Source organism: Sturnira hondurensis, unplaced genomic scaffold (genome assembly GCF_014824575.4).
Source record: "Sturnira hondurensis isolate 20B ecotype Veracruz unplaced genomic scaffold, ASM1482457v3 Scaffold0018728, whole genome shotgun sequence".
NCBI lineage: Eukaryota > Metazoa > Chordata > Mammalia > Chiroptera > Phyllostomidae > Sturnira > Sturnira hondurensis.
Genome location: NW_028091359.1, coordinates 6,688,193 through 6,703,153, shown reverse-complemented (window position 1 = coordinate 6,703,153; position 14,961 = coordinate 6,688,193). Strand labels below are relative to the sequence as shown.

General features: G+C 38.6%; 1 protein-coding gene across 1 annotated transcript in view; it reads left to right on the top strand.

The window, feature by feature from the left end:
• Nucleotides 1-417: 417 nt before the first annotated feature.
• SMURF2 (SMAD specific E3 ubiquitin protein ligase 2) overlaps nt 418-14,961 on the top strand; it is a 112,447-nt gene continuing 97,903 nt past the window's right edge. The window contains exon 1 of the mRNA XM_037069715.1: nt 418-508. Coding sequence (XP_036925610.1) covers nt 457-508 — 52 coding nt within the window. The 5' untranslated portion in view covers nt 418-456. The remainder of the gene's footprint in view (nt 509-14,961) is intronic.

Here is a 14,961-nt window from a genome sequence, read left to right as displayed (position 1 = left end):
ACAAGAGGGCGGGTGGAGGAGGAAGCGGCCGATCCCCGAGTCTGCTCCGGCGCAGCCGAGCACCGCCCGCCTCAGCCGACTAGCCCCGTCCGCTCCCAGGCCTAGCCACGCTGAGAGGAGGGAAAGGCGGAGGTGGTTGCGTGGAGGCGGCGGGGGCGCGGGAGGAGGCGGCGCGGCCGGCCGCGGCTACCGCTTTGTTGTGCGGCCCGGGCGAGGAAGGAGAAGTGGGAGGAGGGGGGAGCTCGGCGTCCCGCTCCCTCCGCGGCTCATGGCGACGACGCTAGGCACATCCGGGACCCTCCGCCCGTGGCGGCCGCGGCGCCGGCTGCTCGGGCCGCATCCCCGGCCGCTGTGGTGACTCCGCCGCCCCTCACCGTCGCCCCCGCCCCGCTCGCCGCCTGCCGGCCCCCGCGCCGCGGCCGCAGCCCCGCCGCCCACCGCCCCGCCGCCGGGGACATGTCTAACCCCGGGGGCCGGAGGAACGGGCCCGTCAAGCTGCGCCTGACAGGTGAGAGGGTAGAGGGGCGGGCGGGCGGCGGGACTTGGCTGGGGCAGCCGCGGGGTGGGAGAGCCGGCGGGGGGTGCCTGTGGCCTTGGGAAGGGCCAGGGTCGTGATCAATGGTGAGTTGGGGTCGGGGGACGTGGGAAGGCCTAGTTCAGGGAGAGTCATGGCACAACCATTCGCTGCTGTTTGGAAATTCTTGAAAAAGCTAAGGGTGACTCGGGGGTCTTTTGTTGAGGGGAGGGGGACTCCGGTTGGAATTCCAGGCGGATTGGAGGTCGCGAAGCCTTGGCCCAGGAGTACGACTCTCTCCCGGGGCCTCGGGGAGCAGCCCCCGGGCCGCCGCTCAGGTGGGGTCGTTGAGGGGATGAGCAGCTCCTGCGCCGGGGTTATTGAATCCGGCGGCTGGCTGCGCGCCGTAAACACTCCTTAAAGATGGAGCGCTTAGCGGGAGGGCGTGTGTGTGTTCCTTGGTTGTGAACTTGTTCGCCCACTTGTGCCCTGTGCAAAAACCTTCCCTCTCGGCTGCCAGCCACAGCAGCCGGTGCCACACACCTGAAACGCACGTCCTTGGGAGGGAGGGAGCCTGAGGTTGGCTTTTCCGGGGCGTCCGCCCGATCCGACGACTCCGGCTCGTTGTACACAGTGTTTTGGGAGTGTTTGATTGCAGGGTAGCGTGTTTTGGGTTGTCCTTGTAGGCCGCAGAACTTGTGTCTCACTTATAACTCTAGACCGGCTTTACACACACTTTTTTTTGGTGCATTTCTAAGTATGTGCTCATACAAACTTTCATGCGAAGTTTCTCTCTCTCCCTCAACCTCCTCCCCTTCCCTTTTCTAAATGGAAAAGAATGTCTGGGGGGGGGGGTGGTTGCTAGATAGAAGGCTTCCCGTACAAAGTGTTTATGAGTCTAAGTGCATTGAATCTTGAACATTACAGGTCCATTTTGCTTACAGTGCCGTTTTTTGGCCTTCTTATACGGTTGCGTTACCCTATTTTAAGGAAAAAATATTTTTGCGTAGAAAAGTGTGGCTGAAATCAGCATAGTTACCCTCCTTTTACCATTTGCTGTTAATATATTACCCACGTTGATATTCGGATGTGTGGTGAGAAAGATGCCTTTCCTTTATCTATGTGTGTGGGTGCATGTGTGAGAATAAACTATAATTATGTTTGCCTACACTAGACTTTGAGATTTATGTGGGCTAATTTTTGTAATTGAATGCTTGTGTGTCACATCCTAGTCCACTGGCTGAACTTTTGAGATACAAACTTGCAGTGAATTTGGTATTTGAGAATTTAGACGATGTTGGCTGCAACTTAAGAAGTGTGTTACTTTCGTGACGGTTTTACTTTCCCTAGGGAAAATTGCAAAGAATCATTAACCGAGTGGTTCCTAATGGAAAACCTGGATTGGGTAATGCCTGTCTCCCCTGTTTCCCCTATTCAGTTTCTGTATTATGAATCAGTGGAAACCTTTATAAGGGATCTTTGTTGCTTTAGTTTATCTACTGCTACTCCTCTCCTGAGTCAGCCCTGTGTCAGTGCTTATGAAAAGAACCTGTGATTCCAGGTGTGCAGAAAGATTCAGAATAGGTCACCTGTTTCCTTCTAGTCTGTATATATCTGTGTGTGTATAAAAAATATAAGTGAGGGAGAAAACAGGGATTTTGATTTTTCTGCAGATAAAATGAGTTTGAGGTTTTTGTGCGACTCAATAGATCTTAAAGTGTTTGTGGTTTCCTGACTGCATATGATACATTATTAAAATTCATGAGTAAAGTTAGGAAAAAAGATTACTTTTGTGGAGGGGGAGGAGAGGAACAGTGGACTAAATTTATAGAGTGATTTTGTATTTTTAGATTTTTCTGAGGAATTTTAAATATACTGTGTCCCCTTTAATTGTAAAAACAGTTGAGGTACTCTCAATTTCTTAAAACCATTGGGAATTTGTCTCTGTCATATTTTAAGAGAGAATATTCAAATATTAAAAACATTTCTCTTTCCCTTTTGGTTACGTATGATGGATTTTCTTCTGTTTTGCCAGGAAAGTTAACATATATTTTCTCTTTTTTGTTCATTTACAAATTAGACGGTATATATTTTAACAAATAGATCTCAAGAGCTGGATTCAATTAGCAGCTTTTTAGGACATAAACATTAAAGGGTTAGATGGAAAAGATTGTTTTGACTGACTGGATAAATGACAGGACTGTGTTTGATGTGCGTCCAGGAATTGGTCTGGAGCTGGTGCCCAACTTTTCAGTCCATCTTGAGAAGCCAAATAAAATATTTAACCTAGGCCTCGTTTTGTTTTTCTGTTTTTTTTTTAGTTGATTCTTTGTTAAGACCTTAAGAAATGTTTGGCATACCTTTAGAATAAGTGTTTAACAGTTCATTTAGATCCGAATTCTATAATAGAAGAAAATCACTTAAAAAAAAAGATATCCTACAGTGAGTTTTTGTATGGTTCACAATACATTGTGGCTGTAAGATGCCTTAAAATCATTGTTCTTTGCTGTATGTTAATACAATACCAGTATTTTGAATTTATAGAGTGTTGTTGATTTCAAAGTGCTTAATGAGCTGTGGTTACTCAGTTACTCTATATCCTTGATGTAGAGGTGCCCCTTTACTGAAAGGTATAAACAGTTCTCGTGCCCACACACACACACACACACACACTTTCACATACACACAAACTGAAGGGGAACAAATATTTGAGCTGTGAGATCTTTGCCCACAGCAGATACTAGACTTTTCTACATATTTTTTTAAAAATAAATATTTTATTTAATTACTTTTAGAGTGGAGAAGGGAGAGAGAAAGAGAGGGACATAAACATCAGTGTGTGGTTAACATCAGTGTGTGGTTGCGTCTCTCTTGCCCCCAACAGGGGACCTGGCCTGTAACCTAGGCATGTGCCCTGACTGGGAATCGAACTGGGGACTCTTTGGTTCTCAGGCCCACACTCAATGGACTGAACCATATCAGCCAGGGTGGACTTTTCTGCATGTTCTTAGGACCACAATTAACTAGTGAGCAGTTTGGTACTTGTTGCTAAGAAGGTAGGGTTAATTTAATCCCAAATTTGAGATTCCTTAGGCCATTAGTGAGTAAAATCTAATTGAGTCCATCAAGCTGCTTCTGTTGTTCTTTATGACATTAACGTGGGCTCTATGGTAAAGATACCAATTTCAACAAGTGCTTCTAGAGCAAATTGATTATAAATGTGAAGTTTGTATACATTACACTTAGGAATATATGATATAGGCTTCTCTTACATATTCTTTGTATTTGGTTATAGTAAAATTATTGGGGGTAATTAAAAATTATTTTTAGAGAGGAGAAAGGTAGGTGGTGGGGAGGAGAGAGAGAGAGAGAGACAGACAGACAGACAGACATTATTTTGTTTTTCCACTTGTTCATGCATTTATTTGTTGCCTCTCCTATGTGCCCTGACCAGATATTGAACCCATAACCCTGGTATATCAAGAAGATGCTCTAACCAACTCAGCTATCCAGCCAGGGTAGGGGGTAATTTTTTGATACAATTGTTTTTGAGAACCAGAGACTGGAAAAAGCAGTTTAATATAATTTCTAATATTTAAAATTCTTAGATATGGAGAAGTAACAGATTACTTCTCCAGACCTTTTTGTAGTTTAAATGTTTTTGTATGCTGCTCCTCATATAATTAATTTATGAAACCCTTGGCAGTAATGTGTTTAACCTTGTCTTGCTAATGGAAAATTAACTTTAAAAATCTCACTTTAGATAGGCTGTTATCTTAGTATTATTTTCCTGTATATTTTATTGATTTCAAGGCTTTAAAAATTAGAACTTGATTACGCTCCACAGGTTTCTAAGTAGGAATATGCCTATCTATATACCATAATGACTTATTCCTTTTTCTAGGGGTATTAGTGGTTTGAATGTTCCCAATTCATTTTATTTTCTTGGTTTCTGAGGAGAAAGCCGACCTAGCTTAGCTTCTAACCTTTAAACAGGCAGTTGGACTTGCCTGGGTACTTCATGTAGTTTGATTTTCATTGGCCAGTGAAGTGTGTTTGTGTGTGTGTGCATGTATGTTTACTCATAGATTCTACTTTTCTTGGTTGAATTGTAACTATCATAACATACTAATATGCCATTTATTTAGTATATAGTTGAGCTATTTTGCATATAACTCAGTTTTCAAGGTAAATGGAGTATATACACAAAAGATTTTTATTTTAGCTATTTTAAAAAGATTTTAAAGATTTCAAAGCCTTTTAAAGGTGTAATATATCCTATTCTTTTCAAATAGACCATGCTTAACAGAACTTAAGTTTTATTTATGATTCAGTATCATGAGTGTAAATTATTGTGCTCTTGTAATGTGTAGTGTGAGAATATTGTTATGGTGTATAGAGAGAACTGTTTGACCCTAGCTATGTGATGATGTGTTGTTTAACCCTGTTCTTACTGCTTTTTCTCTCTTTGCCCTTGTTTTATATACTATTACTTTGTTCTAAGAATGCTGGACCCTTGAAATACTCATATGCTCCTGCAGTCAACATTCTGTGTTTCCATGTGGCTGACATGTATTGAATGCTTATTAAGTGCCAAGTACTATGTTAAGTTTACATGTGTTATCAGCTTTGATTCTTACAATACCTCCCAAGAGATAGAAACTTGGAGAGATTAATTAAGTACATGTCACAACCTAGGTTGTCCATATAGAAAGTCTGTTACAAACTTACAAGGAAACAAATACTTTTGTGGGGAAACAAATACTTTCCATTTATTTGAAATTACCCTTGCCACCCTTGCTCATCTTTTAAGGTTCAACTACAGATTACTCTTACCCCAGAACTTTCCTTGACCTGAGTTGTCCTTTCCTCTGTAACTCACTGAAGGGCATTTGTTGTTTCTTTCTTTCTTTAAAGATTTTATTTACGTATTCTTAGAGGGGAAGGGTGGGAGAAAGAAAGGGAAACGTCAATGTATGGTTGCCTCTTGTGCACCCAACATCCTGCCCCCAGCTTCCCCTCCAGGGACCCTCCTGCAACCTAGGCATGTTCCCTGACTGGGAATCAAACCAGCGACTCTTTGGTTCGCAGGCTGGTGCTCAGTCCACTGAATCACACCAGCCAGGTTGTACATTTGTTATTTCTATCTGTAAATTCCATGAAGGCAGAATCCTTGTTTGAGCATGGATTAAGGGCTTTTTTGGCATTTTATTGAGCTAATGCTAGAGACACAGTAGTAGTTATATGTAATTCCATATGTGATGTTTACTGCTAATGCATTGGGTGTGAGTTCAAGAGATGAGGCAATAGATAGGGCCAGACCCATTTTGGGCCTTGTTTTTTTTTATATATATATATATAATTTATTTATTTAAAAGACTTTATTTATTTTTAGAGAGGGGGGTAAAGAGGAAGAAAGGGAGGGAAAGAAACATCTATGTGTGATTGGTTGCGTCTTATACACCCTACCCAGGGATCTGGCTGGCAACCCAGGCATGTGCCTTGACCTGAATCGAACCGGTGACCTCCTGGTTTGTGGGAGGACACCCAACCCAACGAGCCACATCAGTCAGGGCAGGACCCTGTTATATTTTGCCAAGAAGTTTGATTTTTTTTTAAGGAGGTGGGAACCATTGAAGGATTTTTAGAGCTTTCATATGCTTGATGTTTAGAAGCATTAATCTTGGGGCACTAGGGAGGATGAACTGCGATGGGAACTGTGAAGATTGATTTTTTAAGATAACCAGTTAAGAGGGTTCTGTAGAAACCATTGTTCATGTGCATGCCTTTCTCCTTTCTCTTCTTTCTCTCTCTCTCTCTCTCTCTCTTTCTCCCTCTCTTTCATTCAGATTTTATTTACTTATTTTTAGAGAAAGGGAGGGAGGGAGAAAGAGAGGGAGAAAAACGTCAGTCATCGATGGGTTGTCTCTCACTTATGCACTGTCCAAGGACCAAATTGCAACCCAGCCACGTGCCCTGACTGGGAATCTAACTGGAGACCTTTGGCCCAACCGACTCACACAGGTCAGGGTGGTTTTGTTGTTTTAACTTTCATTTATTTCCAAATTCTTTTATTACAGATAATTGCTATAAATGTCTTAGTGTAGAAAACTTTGACTTTTTAAAAATACTCGTTTCTTAGGATAGTTCCATAGAAAGAGTACTATTGTGTTAAAGGGTATGGATGGTTTTAAAGTTCTTTTTTTTAAGATTTTATTTATTATATTTTTAGAGAGAGGGGAAGAGAAAGAGAAAACATCAATGTGTGGTTGCCTCTGATGTGCCTTGTACTGGGGACTTGGCCTGCAACCCAGGCGTGCCCTGTGACCCAGGCATGTGCCCTGACTGGGAATCGAACCGGCAACCCTTTGGTTTACAGCTCATGCTCAGTCCACTGAGCTACACCAGCCAGGGTTGTTTTAAGGTTCTTGATTAATTTTTTTCTCAAGCTGCTTCCTGAAAGAGTTGTGCTTATTTCAGAGTGGCAAAGGATAAATAAATGTTACTTTTTATAATTCCGCTACGGGCACTGGTTCTTATTTTAATTTTGTTTTGCTAATTTCATGGTATATAATTTTTTTATTTTTAAATTTTTAAAAGATTTTATTTATTTATCTTTAGAGGGGAAGGAGAGAGGGAGAGAAATATTGGTGTATGGTTGCTTCTCATGCATCCCCTGCTGGGACCTGGCCTGCAACCCAGGCATGTACCCTGACTGGGAATCGAACTTCGATCATTTGGTTCGCAGGCCCAAGCTCAACCCACTGAGCTACACCAGCCAGAGCTACTTGGTATATAATTTTTAAACATTTGCGAAGTGTTGAATATGTTCCTCTCTGTTTACTAATTATATTTCTCTTTGTTGGTTTGTTTGGCCTGGTCCTAGTTATCTGTTAGGGTTTTAGTTTTTTCCTTATTGATTTGTTTGTGAATTAAAAAGGTATCAGTCTATTGTCGTATTTGCAACAGTCTGTTATTTGTCTTTTAATTTGCAACATTTTTGGACATGTAGAAATTTGTTATTTTAGGACTCAAATCTGTCCAACTTTCTTTTGTTTTTCCTATTATTTCTATACTTAGGAAAGCCTTTTACCTCAAGAGGCATAGTAAATATTTAAGTACATTTTATTTTAGTGTTTTAAAAATGGTTTAGGAGGCTCTTTCCCCCCAAATTGCTATTTAGTCATCTCATCATTATTTATTCACCAGTTCTTTTTTTTCATAATGATATGATATCTTTTTAGTTACATTAAATTAGTTATAGTGGAATCATATTATCTCTTGTTCTGTTTGTACTCTTTTCATTATGATAGATTTATAGTTTATTGTTTTTGTGCTGGAATTTTTTTCCTATTTTATACATCTGCTTTTCTATATGAATATTAAACTTGTTAAATTTTAAAATAAGTTTTATTGGGATTGTAATTAGGATTGCATTACTGTGAGAAAAGGAGACATTTAAGTGTAGTATTTAGTTTTCTCACTTGAAGCATGTTGTATATTTACATATATGTAAGCTTTTGTTTGTATTGCTCAGGATAGTTTAATAATTTTCTTGCTATGTTTTAACATAATTCCAGCTAATTTATATTTGTGGCATTTTCATCGTATTTTCTAATCTTAGTTATTGCTTATATTTAGTAATGCCATCGTATGTATTTTTTACTTGATTAGAGGAGCTTTGCTGAACAGTACTAGGCTTGTTAGTTTTTCACTTGATGCCAATTTTCTGGGTATCAGTATTTGGCAATTTTTGCAATTGAATGATAACATTTTTCTTTTGGGTTTTGCCATTAATATATAATTAGTATACAAAGAGGAATTTTATGTTAAGTTGTTTTAGAGTAACTTCTGAAAGCATTGACTGCCACTTAAGAAAATTGCATTTGATAAGGCATTAAAGTATCAACGTGTATCTTAAATTTGGTGGCTTGGTTTCTTACTAAAAAATTGATGGGAGACATAAAGTTTCAGTTTTAAAATAAATCTTAGTTCATTTTAGGTAGTAATTACTATAGATGATTGCACGAAGGGCATTTCTTTTCTCCCAAAAAGTTTTCTTGTGCCCCGTCACAGCCAGTCTCCTCCCATCCCCAATCCTTGGCAACCACTAATTTACTTTCTGTCACTACAGTTGTGCCTTCTCCAGAATTTTATGTAAATGCTATGAAGCTTCTTACAGTTAGCACAGTGCTTTTGAGATCCACTCATGTTGTGTATCAGTTGGTCCTATTTATTCCTGAGGAATATTACATTGTACACATGTACCCCATTTTGTGTATTTATTTATACATATCCACAGACATTTGTTGTTTCTGGGTTTTGGTTGTTTTGAATAAAGTTGTTAAAAGAGTACACCTCTGGGAACATATTTTCATTTCTCACAATTAGGATCGTTGGGTCATATGGTAAAATGTATTTAACTTTATTTTTTTATTTTTATTTTTTAAATTTAATTCTTGTTGACCCAGCAATTCCACTGTTAGGAGTATATCCTAAGAACCCTGAAGCACCAATCCAAAAGAACCTATGCACCCCAATGTTCATAGCAGCACAATTCACGATAGCCAAGAGTTGGAAGCAACCTAGATGCCCATCGGTCAATGACTGGATCAGAAAGCTATGGTACATTTACCCAATGGAATTCTATGCTGCAGAAAGGAAGAAGGAGCTCCTACCCTTTGCAACATCATGGATGGAACTGGAAAGCATTATGCTGAGTGAAATAAGCCAGGCGGTGAAAGACAAATACCATATGATCTCACCTTTAACAGGAATCTAAACAACAAAACAAACAAGCAAGCAAAATGTAACCAAAGACACTGTAATACAGAAGGTGCTAACAGGGTCCAGAGGGGAGAGGGGAGAGAATCACAGGGGAAAAGGGGGAAAGACTCACATGAACAAGTATAAAGGACACATGGACTAAGATGGGGGGCGGAGATGGGAGGGAGGTGGGGAGCACTGGGCGGGGCAGGGCTGGGAATACAAGAAAGAAAACTGTACTTGAACAAGAGTTAAATAAAAAATAATGCTAAAAAAATTTAGCATTATTATTCTTGTTCAAGTACAGTTTTCTGTCTTATATTCCCAGCCCTGTCCCCCCCCCCCAAAGTATTTAACTTTAAAACAAATGACTAAATCTGACTGGTGTGACTCAGTTGTTTGAGCTTCATTTGTCAGAGCTAAGGATCCGGTATGGTAGATTCCAGGTCTGGGCACGTGCCTGGATTGTGGGTTCATCCCAGGACCGTGGAGAGCTGGTGTGGGAAAAGGTGCAGGGGTGGGGGAGGTAGGAAAGGCAACTGATTGATGTTGCTATCCCACATCTATGTTTCTCTCCCTTTTCCCTTCCCCTCCTCTCTAAGTAAATACATACATACGTACACACATAAATAAATAAAATCTTTAAAAAATCGCTAAATTGATTCTCAAGGTGGACCATTTTGTATTTTTACCGGCAGTGAATGAGAGTTCCAGTTGCTTCCAATCCTAGCCAGCACTTACTGTTGGCAGTCTTTGATTATAGTCATTCTAATTGGTGTTTAGAGATATTTCAGTGTAGCTTTAATTCCCTTATTGACCTATAGTGTTAAGCATCTTTTCATGGATTTCTTACCCATGTATCTTTGGTTAATATCTGTTCAGATCTTTTGCTTGTAGTTTTAAAATTGTGTTTTGCAAGTATTTTCTCCTATATTGAGCCTTTTTTCCCCTCTGACTACTAATATCTCAAAGAACAGAAGTTTTGAATTTTGACTAAGCTCTTCATCAGTTTTTTCTTTATGGTTTATGCTTTTTATGTTCTAAGAATTCCTTTCCTAATTCTCAGTTCTAAAGATTTTCCCATATGTTTTCTTCTACATTATTTATAATATTAGCTCTTACATTTAGATCTGTGACCCTTCTAAAGTTAATTTTTTGTTATTTTATTTTTAGATTTTAATTTATTTTTAGAGGGGAAGGGAAGAAGAAAGAGAGGGAGAGAAACATCACTGTGTGGTTGTCTCCTGCACTCCCCCCACTAGGGACCTGGCCTGCAACCCAGGCATATGCCCTGACTGCAAATTGAACTGGTGACCCTTTGGTTCACAGGCTGGCATTCAGTCCACTGAGCCACACCAGCCAGGGCTAAAGTTAATTTAGCCCTGGCTAAATTAATTAACTAAATTAATTAATATGGTATGAGAGGTAAGTGTTAAGGTTGAAAAAAATTTTTTTCATATAATACCCGATTTTCCTAGCACTATTCGTTAAACTACTGAAAAGTGTGTGTGTGTGTGTGTGTATTTTAGAGAGAGGGGAAGGGATGGAGACAGGGAGAGAGACATTGATGTGTAAGACGATGCATCAGTTGGTTGCTTCTCACACACCCTCAGCCAGAGACTTGGTTCACAACCCAGGCATGTGTCCTGACCAAGAACTGAACTGGTGACCCCCGCAGTTCGAAGGTCAGCACTCAATCCCCTGTGCCACTCCAGCCAGGGTTGTTAAAATACTTTTGTTTCCTGCACTGAATTGTCTTGGCACTGTGGCTGAAAAATCAATTAACAATATATATGCAGTTTTATTTCTGGACTCTCTTTTGTTCCTTTTGTCATAATTCTAGCATTTATGTTTATCATTTATAATCCACCCTTTTTTATTTCTGTAGCTTTCACATAAGTTTCTTGATTTCAAACAATGGATAAAAAAGCTTTTGCGAACATCTCGATAATAGATTAATAAGCATAATTGTATCTTTTAAATTTAGGGTCCTGTAATGATTTAGTATCTTGTAATGCTTTAGAGCCTTTATTTTTATTTTTACTTTTTAAGGATTTTATTTATTTGCCCTGGCTGATGTAGCTCAGTGGATTGAGCGCCGGCCTGCGAACCAGAGGATTGTGCTTCGATTCCCAGTCAGGGCACATGCCTGGGTTCCTTCACCTCTGAAGATAAATAAATAAAGTCTTTAAGGGGAAGAGAAGGAGAGACGGAGAGAAATATCAATGTATGGTTGCCTCTCGTGAGTCTCCTGCTGGGAACTGACCTGCAACCCAGGCATGTGCCTTGACTGGGAATTGAACCATGATCGTGTGGTTCGCAGGCCTGTGCTCAGTCCACTGAGCTACACCAGCCAGGGCCAGAGCCTTTATTTATTCAGCCAGCAAATATTTATCAGTTTCTTTTTTTTAAAGATTTTATTCATTTATTTTTAGAAAGAGGGGAAGAAAAGGAGAGAGGAAGAAAAACATCAGTGTGTGGTTGCCTCTAGTGTACCCCCAACTGGGGACCTGTCCTTCAACCCAGGCATGTGCCTTGACTGGGAATTGAACTGGCCACCCTCTGGTTCACAGGCTGGCGTTCAATCCACTGAGCCACACCAGCCAGGGCTATTTATCAATTTCTTGACATGTGTCAGACATTACTTTTATTATATATAGTATTATGAAGGGAGATACAAGAAACCAGAATAAACTTAGATTGTACTGTCCTTTTCAAAATTTCTATTATGGACCTTTAAAAAATGTATTATTATTGTTTTCTCTTGCTAGCTGAAAGTGAATTGCAACAGGCATGGCTTAAGATTTGCCTGTTTATCTGCTATCAATCCCCCTCAATTTATATTAGGAAAAGGTAGGATTAAAAAATAAACATGTTTAAAATGTGGCAATAGAAAATAATGGATACAATTGTTTCATTAAATGTGACTTGGATTATGATTTTTAAATTTTTTAAATTTTATATTATGATCATGTACATATTTTTCTATAAGGCAAAACAAAGAAAGAAATTTAATTTCACTAAAGTCCAAGCGGACTTTTTAAAATTTGACCACAGTGTATTCCTGGGAACTGTTATAAAGCAGACATCATAATGTAGACCTTACTTACTATGAAAGATATACATGGTAATTTTGTGGGAGGCAGTTGGGATATTATGGAAAGAATATAGAACTTGGCAGACAACTTGGGTTCAGATACTAGTTATGCTACTGATGAGCTTTGTGCCATCAAGCAAATTACTTACTTTCTCAGTGCCTCTGCTTTTAGTTATAAATGCATTCTTTATTTTATTTTATTTTTTTAAAATATTTTATTTATTTATCTTTAGAGGGGAAGGGAAGGAGAGAGGAAGGAAACATCAATGTATGGTTGCTTCTCGTGCATCCCCTGCGGAGAACTGGCCCCTGCCGGAAACTGGTCTGCAACCCAAGCATGTGCCCTGACTGGGAATTGAACCGAGATAGACTGGTTCGCAGGCCCGCGCTCAATCCACTGAGCTACACCAGCCAGGGCTATAAATGCATTCTTTAAATGAGAGTGTTATTTATTTTAGGATTTGGCTGGGCAGGATATAACATATATTAAAAATACTGTTTAAGCTATAACATATTAATGTATTTTGTCATTTTTTTAATCAAAGACTGAGTTTTAAATAAGTCGGTGGAAAGAAGGGGAGGGGACTAGTCAAAGAACATGTATGAATGCTGACACATGGACATGGACAACAGTGTGGGAATTGACTGTGGGAGTGGGGGGTTGGGCTGGTAAGGAAAGGGCAAAGGGGGAAAATTGGGAGAACTATAATAGAATAACAACAGATTTTTTAAAAAGAAAGTACAAATTGGCATTTATAAAATAGGGGGATGTAAAGTGCAACATAGGGAATATAGTCAATAATATTGCAATAACTGTATGGTGTGTATGGGAACTGGAAATATCAGGGGGAACTCTGTAAAATATATGCTTTTCTAACCATTATGCTGTACCCCCGAAACGAATACAGAATACTATTGAATGTAAACTGTAATTGAAAAGTAAATTTAAAACACTAAAATAAAGAATAAGGTAAAAAAATAAGTCAAAACCAATTATATGCTGTATTTTTTTAGGACCAAGTACACAATTACTATAGGTATTGGTTTAAATGGTACCGTGTTTTATAAGATAGGCATAAGGGTCTTGTACAACTTGGGGTACTGGTGTATCAAATAATTTATATAGTTAAATTACCTGTGTTATAACTTTATCTTTAAATAATACAGAAAACATTTAGAAAATTAAATGTATCCTCCCATCCCATTTTATTTTCAGTAAGAGATAGAAGAGCTTTGGAGAACAGTTTGGGTGGCTCAGGATTTTGGACGTCTTGGTTTGGACCTAAGTCTTAAATATTTGATTTAATACATTTCCCTGTAGCTTGCTGGCACTTTAAAAAATAGCTTGTAGTTTCATCTCTTCCCAGTAGATGGGGTTATTTCTGCGTAAGTAGATGTCAAAAGAGGGTGAAGACCTCTAAAAATGTAACTGTCTAAATGAGGGTATGCACTTGAAATAATGGAGTTGGAGAATCACAACTGTCAAAGGTGATGCTGGCTTCTAATGCAAATCCATACTTTAGGATAAACTTACTTATATAAACTCTATGAAACATGTTACTTGTTATAAGAATTGTAAACATTGATGTTTCACTGGTTGTTTTTATTTTTGTATGATCTTATGTCCTCAGGCTTTAACTATGACTTTATCTACTGAAGAAGAGTTACTGTTTGGTCAGATTATTCAGAATCATATGAATCTAATACTATAAATAAAGTTGAAAGAGTTTTTTAAATTTAATTTTGGAATTTTTATAAAAGGAAGAATGATGGGAAAAATCTTTTTTAAATTTAAGAAAAATAAAATGGCATTTGATACCATGTCTAACACAGTATTCAGTACATAGTACATCTTCAGTAAATATTTGCAAGTTAAAGAATGATTGACCAAATTGAAAAAAGCTTACATGATCTTAAGGACCTAACTTGAAACAAATAATAGGATCTTTCTTTCTGATGTCATTATCAAATTCACTGACAATTATACTTTAGTACTTTTGACAACGTTAAGGTATAAAGATGTAAGATTGAAGTATTTATCTGTTAATATTTGACTAGATGGATATAACTCTTTTACCATACTTTGTAAAATTTACTTAATAAAGTGGGGATCAATCTGATTTTCACTGCCAAAAGATCTGTTTTTGCAGTGTCAGCTAAGAAAATTCACAAATATAACTGCCACTGTTAGGAAGATAAGCTTTTTCAGAGCTCTACAGTTTTAGTGTTCTCATTTGTTACATAATTAATCAATAATTACCGTTCAGATCCTGATTTTATAGGTATTCTGAATCAGTGAAAGTGAAGTGAGAACTTTTTATTTGATGAATTTTTTTTAAATCTTATGAAGAGAATAGTAACACATTTTTGATGGAAAAGTTGGTACAACTATTTCAGTTCTATCAAAATGAGGTTAGTTGTCCCAAAGTCCTTTGTAATAAAATGTGAATCCTTATGTATTTTAGTTTTCTACTGCCTAGTTGTTTTGAATTTGTCTTATTTTAGGTCGGTAGGAAACCAGTATTTTTGTTACTTTACAGTGGGATTGGTGATGATACTTCAAGTTGTTTTTTTTTTCTTTCTG